The sequence below is a fragment of the Eutrema salsugineum genome, unplaced genomic scaffold, assembly GCF_000478725.1.
Source record: "Eutrema salsugineum unplaced genomic scaffold, Eutsalg1_0 scaffold_17, whole genome shotgun sequence".
NCBI classification, from domain to species: domain Eukaryota; kingdom Viridiplantae; phylum Streptophyta; class Magnoliopsida; order Brassicales; family Brassicaceae; genus Eutrema; species Eutrema salsugineum.
This window is the reverse complement of record NW_006256852.1, coordinates 5,238,743-5,248,964: the sequence shown is the minus strand read 5'-3', so window position 1 is coordinate 5,248,964 and position 10,222 is coordinate 5,238,743. Positions and strand designations below refer to the sequence as shown.

General features: G+C 39.5%; 1 protein-coding gene across 1 annotated transcript; it reads left to right on the top strand.

The window, feature by feature from the left end:
* Nucleotides 1–6,401: 6,401 nt before the first annotated feature.
* Nucleotides 6,402–7,633, top strand: LOC112087555 (formin-like protein 2). Its single transcript, XM_024157465.1, has 4 exons — nucleotides 6,402–6,694; nucleotides 6,786–6,912; nucleotides 7,009–7,320; nucleotides 7,538–7,633. Exons 1-4 carry the CDS (start codon nucleotides 6,402–6,404, stop codon nucleotides 7,631–7,633), a joined length of 828 nt encoding a protein of 275 aa, XP_024013233.1.
* Nucleotides 7,634–10,222: the final 2,589 nt, after the last annotated feature.

Sequence of the window (10,222 nt, the reverse complement as noted above, 5' to 3'; positions counted from 1 at the left end):
GTAGGCTTGTTGTTCATTCCTCTCGGCCTGCGCTTGATTAGCCTGAGCCTGGTGCTCGGCATCTTGAGCCTGCTGCTCAATCCTTTGCTGTTCTGCCATACCAAGCCGTTCAAAGTGCCGTTCTCTCTCGCGTGCTCGCCTTTCGATTCGGTTTATACTGTTGTCGTAAGGGAGAGGCGGTTCTGTGCTGTGAGACCTGGTTTTCATGCACCTGAAAGCAAAGCCAGAACTTGCAAAAGAGTTAGTAAAACAAAAGAAAGTAAAGTCTTGATCTCAAGAAAAAATAAGAGACTAATGCTCCCACAAGTTGGCAACGGCGCCAATTGATAACTAAGAGTTTTTTCAGCTCTTTGTAGAGGTTACCAATCCCCTGTCTTGTAGTACAAGGGGTTATCAATCCAAACTTGTGTGTGAGGCACTAGTCTATGTTACTTGTTATCTTAAGTCAAGATGATCAAGAAAGAGTTTTTATCTAATCTATTTAAACAAGCAAATAAACATGAAAATGAGATAAAAGATGAAGTTTAAACTAGATGAAGATGCAAATGACAAACAATAAGCAAGTAAATGATCGGATGATGATGATATATGATAAAGGTAGAAGCTTTAGACAGGATAAAAGACTCGGGTTCTTCCAAGCTAGAATAGCAAGTTAATGAATCAATATTATCAAGCGGTTTCATTTAACATGAACTCAAAGTATGTTAATCTTCTCATGAAAGTATTGAACATCTAAACTGATCCTCTTTCATACCAAAATCCCTTTTGAGAAGCATGAATCAGTCAGCTTTAAGATCTGGTTCAATAGGTCGTTTAAGAGAACAAACTATCACTCTCGCGATGAAAGACTCTTAAACCCTTAACCAAGTGGTTCAGACATTTCTACAAACACTTTTGATGCGAGATATGTCTCAGATCTGAACCTCAAGTGATGTGCTTGGATCCAGCTTAGAGATCTCGTCGGTTAAAGAATGAAACATGCAAGACTAGACCCCTAAACTCACTAATCTATCTTGAAAGCACCCTAATCTACCTATCTAAAGCCGCTTAAACGACTACTCACTGATCATAACGAGCTCACTAAGTCCTTTGCAAGACATGTAGCTACACTACAAGAACGAGGGGCATTTCCAACGAATTTTTTACGTCGATTTATGGTCGTCATAAATTTACGACTCAATTACGTCGAATGTACGACGTCAAATTATTTCGTCGTAATTTCGACGTAAAATAGTACTCTCGTAAAATCGTCGTAAACTTACGACGACATTACGACAAATAAAGAACGAATTATATTTCGTCGTAACATTGTCGTAAATTTTACATCGATAATACGACGAATTGGCCTACATCTTGTAGTTGACGTAATATCGATGTAAATATAATGTAAACTTTATTTCGACGTAAATTTGATGTAAATATTCAATGGCAATATGTTGGTAACCAAACAAAAAATCTATATATACCCTTTCTTCTCTCATTATTCCATCAACCCAAAAAAAAATATAAATACACAATTTTTTGAGTCTTTGAATGTTTGAGTAAAATTTTAATAGTTGAAATTTATATCAAAATTCAAAAACAAAAAGTCATTTATTTGTTTTTGAAATGTCTATATACGATCTACGAAAGTGGATGTATACGCCCAAAAATGTTGATGGGTCGTTGACTGAAGAATTCAAAAACGGATTAGAAATATTCATGTACCAGGTCGGCCTTATGCAAACTGTAATTGAAAGCGGCAAAATGTATTGTCCTTGTGTGAAATGCAAAAATAGGAAACATATTCTTATTGACACTATCTGGCAGCATTTATTGAATAGAGGGTTCATGCCCCGATACTTTATTTGGTATCAGCATGGAGAGGGATATGGTCAAAGTAGTGGTTAGATGGCTGCACGGAGTAGTAGTAATCATCAAGAACATGGGGATTTTGAAGCGTCAAATGATTATCAAAGTAGTCAAGTTCAGGGTGAAGATCAGGATATGATGCATGAAATGGTTACTGATGCATTTCATGAAACACATGCTGATACTGTTGAGGAGCCCAATGCAGATGCGAAACGCTTTTATGATATGTTAAACGCAGCAAAACAGCCTCTTTACGAGGGATGTAGGGAAGGTTTATCTAAATTATCATTAGCAGCTCGGATGATGACAATAAAAACTGATCACAATCTATCTGAAGTTTGCATGAACGATTGGGCAGATCTTATTAAAGAGTATTTGCCAGATGATAATTTGGCTGCTAAAACGTATTATGAAATTCAGAACCTGGTTTTTAGTCTTGGATTGCCTTCTGAGATGATTGATGTTTGTGTTGATAATTGTATGCTTTTTTGGAGAGATGATGAGAAGCTTGAAGAATGTCGTTTCTGCCAAAAGCCAAGATATAGACCGTAAATTGCTGGGCGTAAGAAGATTCCTTACCAACGAATGTGGTATCTTCCTATCACTGATAGGTTAAAAAGACTATATCAATCTGAACAGACAGCTGCGTCGATGAGATGGCATGCAGAACATTCACAAACAGATGGCAAAATGACTCACCCGTCTGACGGGAAATCTTGGAAACATTTTAACACCGTACATCCAGACTTTGCTATATCTAAGCGAAATGTTTATCTTGGTCTTTGTACTGACAGGTTTAGTCCATTTGGTATGTCTGGTAGGCAATATTCATTATGGCCTGTGATTCTTACGTCATATAACATTCCTCCAGATAAGTGCATGCAAAGGGAGTTTTTGTTTCTAAGTATCTTAGTCCCTGGTCCAAATCACCCGAAGCAGGCCCTTGATGTGTTTTTGCAGCCATTCATACATGAGTTAAACCAGTTGTGGCATGTCGGAGTACGAACATATGACTGTTCGAGTGATAAAAATTTTACGATGCGAGCAGTGCTTATGTGGACAATAAGCGATTTCCCGGCATACGGAATGCTATCAGGTTGGACAACGCATGGGAGGTTATCATGTCCTTATTGTCTTGATAGGACTGATGTATTTCAGCTTAAACATGGTCGGAAAACCTGTTGGTTTGATTGCCACCGTTGTTTTTTACCACCAAACCATCAATATAGAAGAAACAGGCGTTTGTTTATAAAGAAAAAATTGGTTCGTCTTCCTCCACCAGTGTACCTAACTGGGGTAGATCTTGAAGCGCAAATAGATCATTGGGGTGGACTTGAAACGGTCCCCCGAGGAGGAAATTGGCACACTCCAGCGAATATGCCTGAAGGATATGGGGTTCATCATAATTGGCACAAAAAAAAATATATTTTGGGATCTGCCATACTGGAAAGATCATTTGCTGAGACATAATCTTGATGTTATGCACATTGAGAAGAATGTTTTCGATAACATCATACATACTGTTTTGAACGTCCAAGGAAGAACCAAAGACAGCGTTAAATCACGGATGGACTTGCCTGATATATGTAACAGAATTGAGTTGCATATGGTGAGTAATGGGAAAGCACCAGTTCCTGTATTTTGGTTGGGTGCTGAACAAAAAGCAGCATTGTTTAATTGGGTATCATCAGCCGTGAAATTTCCTGATGGGTATGTATCTAATCTAGCTAAATATGTGGATAAAGGACAAAAGTTTTTAGGGATGAAAAGTCATGATTGTCATGTGTTTATGCAACGGTTACTTCCTTTTGCGTTTGCTGAACTCCTACCGGGACATGTCCATGAGGCACTAGGAGGCATTGGAGCTTTCTTTCGTGATCTAAGTACAAGGACATTATCAGCAGATGTAGTTGCCCAACTTTCGACAAATATTCCAATATTTTTGTGCAATTTAGAGAAAATATTCCCACCTGCTTTCTTCGATGTTATGGAACATTTACCTATACACCTCCCTCACGAAGCAGAGTTAGGAGGACCTGTTCTGTTTAGGTGGATGTATCCGTTTGAACGCTTTATGAAGCATTTAAAGGGTAAGACTAAAAACTTAGCAAAAGTTGAAGGGTCTATCGTGGCGGGAAGTTTGACAGAAGAAACTTCTCATTTCACGTCTTATTATTTTGCTCTGAAGGTTCGTACACGCAAACGGGCTCCAAGACGTTATGACGATGGGGGTGTAGGACAAACTTACGCAGTAGAAGGTGTGCCTGATATATTCTCACCAATTGGACATCTAAGTGGGAAACTAAAAGAAACTTGTTGGTCAAACGAACAGGACTACCACATCGCACATACATATATACTTCTGAACTGCGAGGAATTGGCACCTTACGAGAGGTACAGGATATTATATATATGCATGATTATATTTTGATTGAATATATTTCTTAACAATGTTTTTCAATTTCAGCACTTTTGTCAGTCAAGTCCGAGAATGCATTGACGGTGTTTCAGAAGATGAAATTAATAAGCGGAAAGACCAACATTATGCATTGTGGTTAAAAGCTCAGGTCGATCATGATGACAAGACATATGCAGTATGGTTTCATGAGTTGCTCCATGGTCCTATATCTAAGATAACTACTGCAGCTATGTATTTCACCCGTGGCTATGTTTTTCATACTTACAGTCATGGCACTCAACGGGCAACTACGAACTATGGAGTTTGTGTACGAGGTGAAGTGGACTTTTATGGGATCATAAAAGATATAATTGAAGTGGAATACCCCGGATTAGTAAGAATGAAAACTGTTCTATTCAAATGTGATTGGTTTGATCCAACGGTGGGTCGTGGAGTGCGTATAACAAATTCGGAGTGGTAGATGTAAACGCCTCTCGACGATACAATAAGTTCGAGCCTTTTATACTTGCATCTCAAGCAGAACAAGTCATATTTGTTCCATATCCTTGAGTTCGAAGTACGGGAATTTCATGGCTGGCGATTGTTAAAGTTGCTCTAAGGGGTATAATTGATGGTGTAGATCTCCCACCTATGCAACAAGATGATTGTGTAGACATTACGGAACCTGAGGTTGAAGAACATGTTCTTTTAATTGATCCACGTAATCGACAAGTTGAAGATCTCCATGGGGACGAAACTGAAGAAGCTGCTGACGAATTTCAAACAAGCGGTGATGAAGATGATGCGATTGATGAGGACAGCGAAGAAAATGTTGAAGATGAAACACATGACATAAATAATTAGTTTATCGTTTGCATGCCTTAAACGTAATTTGTAATATTAAATGTAACATTTGTTAAATTTGATAAATTTGTTAAACCTTAAATGTTTTAAAAAGGAAAGACAATTATTCAAAAGAAAATTTACAAGCGTTGACTTGGACATATGTTGACCTTTGCAACGAATTTACGACGATTTCCAAATAATCGTCGTAAATTCGTCGTAAAATGTAAACCCTAAATCCTATAGGGTTTCGCTTTCCCAACTTATAGAATGTTTTTTTGGTGCATTTTCCTGAGTAAGGTCATGTATTATATAAGGTTTTGTAGTATAAGATTAAAGAACTTGTAAATATGTGGTTTGTATTACGATGACTTTACGATGAAGGTGAGTGATTCGTCGTAATATACCATCGAAGTTACGACGAAATCTAACCCCTAAATCTTGTAATCATCATTTTCTTGTCTTTTTGATGGATTTCAATCAAGAGAATTATATGGCTTACCATCTCATAAGATAATACACTTTTCTAAACCAAAAAAAAAAATTCAAATTTTCACATATATATTTTTATCAAGTAATCTTAAGTACTTATATACATTTATGGAAAGATGTAAGGATTCATCTTAGATCTTACCAAATTCATCATTAAGTTGTATAAACATACAAGAAGTTTTACAGAACACATATATAATGTTTAGTAATGCATGTAGGTGCTTATGGATGTATAAATTTTTCAATTCATCAGTTTTTGAAAAAAATATCGTAAAATCGTCGTAATTTTATGTTGATTTTACGACGATATGTAGATACGCAGCCGTTATAATATTTATGTTTTATACGATTTCGTCGTAAAATCGTTGTAATATTACAATGATTTTACGACGAATTACCCTGATCGTCGTAATGTCATCGCAAAGCCAAAATAAAGCCACGTGTGTTTGTCTTATTCGATTTGTGGCTTGGTGGGCATTCTGCGTCGAATTTACGACGAATTCGTTGTAAAGTCGTCGTAATGTTACGACGACTTTACGATGAATATAAATTCTATATATATGGACGCACCCCTCCTCACTTCGTCGCTCATTCCCCTTCTATCTCTCTCTCCTGCCTTCCCTCCAATTTTTGCCTTCTCTCTTATTAAAGGTATGTTTTTTTAAAAAAAATATTTAATTATTATTAATTTAGAATTAGAATAGGTTTAGGTCAGGAATTATTTTATGATCGGAATTTCTTAGATTTAGGATCAGAATTAGATAATAGGTTCGGAAAATTAATTTAATTATTATTTTTTTTTTCCGTTTTGCAGACGATGACTCGTCGGAGGACGCACTACATCAACTTCATGGCAGACGGACACTCTCATTTCCGGACGTCTGCCTCGGGAAATATCGAGATCCCGTCATCCTCCGGAGCCTCCCAGGTTCCGAATACTGCGGCTGAGCAGTCTCCACCACCGCCTCCACCACCACCTCCACCACCGGCTCCTGAACCCCGCCCTCCTCAACCGTATGCCCAATTTACGATTGAGGACTTACTAGCCCTACCAGGATGGGGGGCTTTACGACGTCTGGTCCCCGGAAAAGCGGAACCAGGCTCTTATTGGTAAGTAAAAATTTATTTATATTATATTTTTTTTAAATAATTCATTAATATACTTAATTATTAATGTAATATGTTTTTTTTTGTTTCATAGGTTTGACTTGGATAATTGTGTCGGTCGGAGCGTTTCCGACACAATTAAGAGCCATTTCGTCGAGCCTCACTACAACTGGAGCAGGGTGTCGCAAGAGACGTTCGACACCTGGTACAAATGCTTTGCGGTAATGTTTTTTTACCTTCTTTCTAATTGTAATTCATTAATTATTATAAATTTAATCTTAATTTTATATTGTTTAATTTTTTGTTTTATTTTGCAGCAACGGTGGAACTGGGACATCGGGATCAACGAGACGGTCCGGGAAGCGTTCCGTCTGAAGGCGCAGAAACGCCTAGTCAACACCGTTTCCGATTGGAAGCGGAAGTGGGAGACCGACGGCGACGACGCAAAGCCGAGCCCGATGTCCACTTCCTGCTGGAACGGGTTGAAGGCATATTGGATGAACCCGCATGCCCAAGACGTAGCTGGTAAGTGTTCGGCCGTTCGAAACCGGGTCGGTCCTGACGGTCAGAAGTTAGTGACCCCGCACACTTCTGGCCAAATATCATTTGCGGGTAGACGTCTAATGATGGTAAGTAATATTAATTATTTAATTATTTCTATTTTTCAATTATTTATATTTATATAATATATTTTTATTAATGTTTATTTGAAACTTTTTTTGGTAGGCCGAGGAGAACGGAGGAGAGCTTCCTCCAATGACGAAGCTTTTCGAGACCACTCACCGGAAGAAGGACGGGACTTTTGTAGATGCTCGGTCAGAGGACATCTACAATGCCGCTATTCAGAGGATCGCCGAGCGGGAAACCCAGGCAACACCTAACGGTACTATCCAAGTACCTTTGACCGTCCTCGAGCAAGACCAGATCTTCGAGGAGGTATGATCGATTTCAATATTTTTTTAAATTTATTATATATAGTACTTAATTATCTGTATATATATGATCTAACGTTTTTATTTTTATTTGTAGGTTGCTCCGAAGAAGAAGGGCCGCACCTTAGGGATGGGCTCTATTAGAGACTGTCCCGCCGCCTCGTCTTCCGGATACCGCACGCAGGAGGATCCGAGTCAACTTGAGGACAAGCAAAGGACAAGTGTGGGGGAGTTGATATGTTCATAATTTGCATCATTTAGGTTGCATAAATCATTCCAAATCATGTTTTATTTCATGTATTGTAGGTCCTTAGGGTTTGTTTTAGAACTTAGGAGATGCATTAGGTCCCAATGAGTCTTTGCATGTTTTGAGTGTCTATCAGGTGATTATGGAGCTGAAAAGATGAATCCAGGAGGTGGAATGGTGAGCAGAGCTTGAAAAAGTGGAAAACTTGAGTCTATGGAGGTTATCGGCCATTCTCGCTGGCCAGGAAGGTTTTACCGGCCATTTTCATGTACCGCGGGAAGCTTTACCAGCCATTTTCACGTACCGCGAATTAAGTATATCGGCCAAAATCTCCGGGTGCGAACGAGTCTCAGAAATCACCTGTCCGGGGAGCCTTCCGGTCCGATTCAGATGGCGGGTCCTTCATAGAAGTTGGAGAGCATTGAAGCACGGTCTCATAGCAATTGGAATCGTAGAATTCGGACGCGTGAGCAGAGAGATAAGCTCGTCGGAAGAAACCCCTGTCTCGCAGGTATTCCGGACCGAGCAGATCAGTTCTGAAGGATGCGAAGGACGGTGCACTTCCAGGCCGATTCAGCTTCCGGGTCCTTCATGAGAATCAGAGACATTTGAGTCTTCTTTCCAGAACGTCCAAGAGCATTCAATTCGGATCTATGAGCAGGAAGATACGGCCTCCGGAATGGACGCATGTCTAGACGCCTCTCTCTGGTCGTATACATGCACTGCAAAGATGTGCCCTCCAGGAAGCCTTCCACCTCCCAAGCACTAAAACTTCCTTCACAAAAGTTGGAGATAAATGAGTCCTCTGTCTTCTGCAACCGAAATCATTCAATTCGGACAAGTATCACAGGAGTTACACTCTCCGGAATGCGAAGTGATCTAAGCTGCTCTGGATGCTGCGAGATGGTCTTGCGACTTGGTTAACCCGCAGGCCTGAAGATGAACGCCTGAATGCTGATGCTGCGAGTTGAAATGTGCGGGTAAACTATCACTGGAAGAGGTCTGGAGCTCCCGAGCAAGAGAAATGCTAAGTCCACAATCGTGCGACTTAGGCATGCGAGTCATCCGTGCCTGGATCTATGCCGCACGATCACTCGGAATTCACTCCGACTTGAGCCTGCGACCTAAGTGCAATAGAGACCAACCCGCACAGTTTCTACATCCCCCAGAAACCGGCTCAGCCCTGCGAGTTGGAGAGGAAGGAGACCATGCCGCAGAAACACTCGCAATTTACTCCTAGATAGGCGTGCGGCTCCGACAAGGCGATTCAAGCCTCACAAGACAAGTCTTCATCTACTGCGACTTAGGTGTGCGGCCTGGGACATACTGAACCGACCCGCAGCTTTTCCCACTTTATCCATTAAAGCCGGGTCAGGACCCGGTTTGTTCCGGGCTGACCCGGTTCGTTTTTAAGAAGGTATAAATACTTTTTAGGGTTTTTTGGGGGAGAACTAAGTTTTATTCCCTTTGTCTCTTGCCTCTTTGGTGAAAAGACTCCATTAAGAAGAGAAATATTTTTATTTGAGTGTTTAATCAAGAGAGTTTAAAGGGATCTGGGTGTTTAAAGCTGTTTTCTTTTGAATCTATCATCTCCATCTCCATTTCTCATCATTAATCATGCTAATCTACTCAACTTGCAAAGGTTTAAGAGAGATTAGTATGATTAGTGAGTAGTCACCTTAATGAGGTTCTAGATGTGTAGGTTAGGGTGCTAAAGTGTTAGATTAGGAGTGCTTAGGGCTAGATTCATTGATTCATCTCTCTAAACAGCTGTTCTCTATGCTAGATCCTTGATAATCACTTGAGATCTAGATTCTGGGAATTTCATGCACCAAAAGTGTTTGATGAAATTCCTGAAAGAGTTGTGTTAGAGGTTTAAGTAATTTTTCATCATGGGAATGATTTGTTAAATGCTTGAATGATCATTAAGAGCTGTTTGTTAATGCATATTGATTCATGTTTCACAAATGGGAATTTGGTTTGAAAATGGATTAGTATAGGGGTTAATACCTTCATGAGAGGATTAACCTAGATTAGAGTTCTTAATCATTTGAATCATGTCTCATCATTGTCATTAGCATTTCTAGTTTAACACCAAGGCACCCTAACCAACTATCATGTCTAGAATCTCATGCCTCCATCATATCATATTCACATCATTTGTCATTGTCATTTGTCTTTAAACCTGTTTATGTTTATAGTTGTCTCTAGATTAATCAAAACCTATTCTTGTTTGCTTGAATTAAGAACTTGAACATATAGCTTAGTGTCTAACACCACATTTGGATTGATAAACCTCTTTTGTGCTACATTGACAAGGGGATTGATAGCCCTGAAGACCCTTAAAAGTCC

Bases quoted from the DNA above. Each gene is read 5' to 3' on its own strand.
- LOC112087555 (XM_024157465.1), top strand. From the start codon at position 6,402: ATGACTCGTCGGAGGACGCACTACATCAACTTCATGGCAGACGGACAC. The intron at 6,695-6,785 runs GTAAGTAAAAAT...TTTGTTTCATAG, and splicing joins GCGGAACCAGGCTCTTATTG to GTTTGACTTGGATAATTGTG. The intron at 6,913-7,008 runs GTAATGTTTTTT...TTTATTTTGCAG, and splicing joins CCTGGTACAAATGCTTTGCG to CAACGGTGGAACTGGGACAT.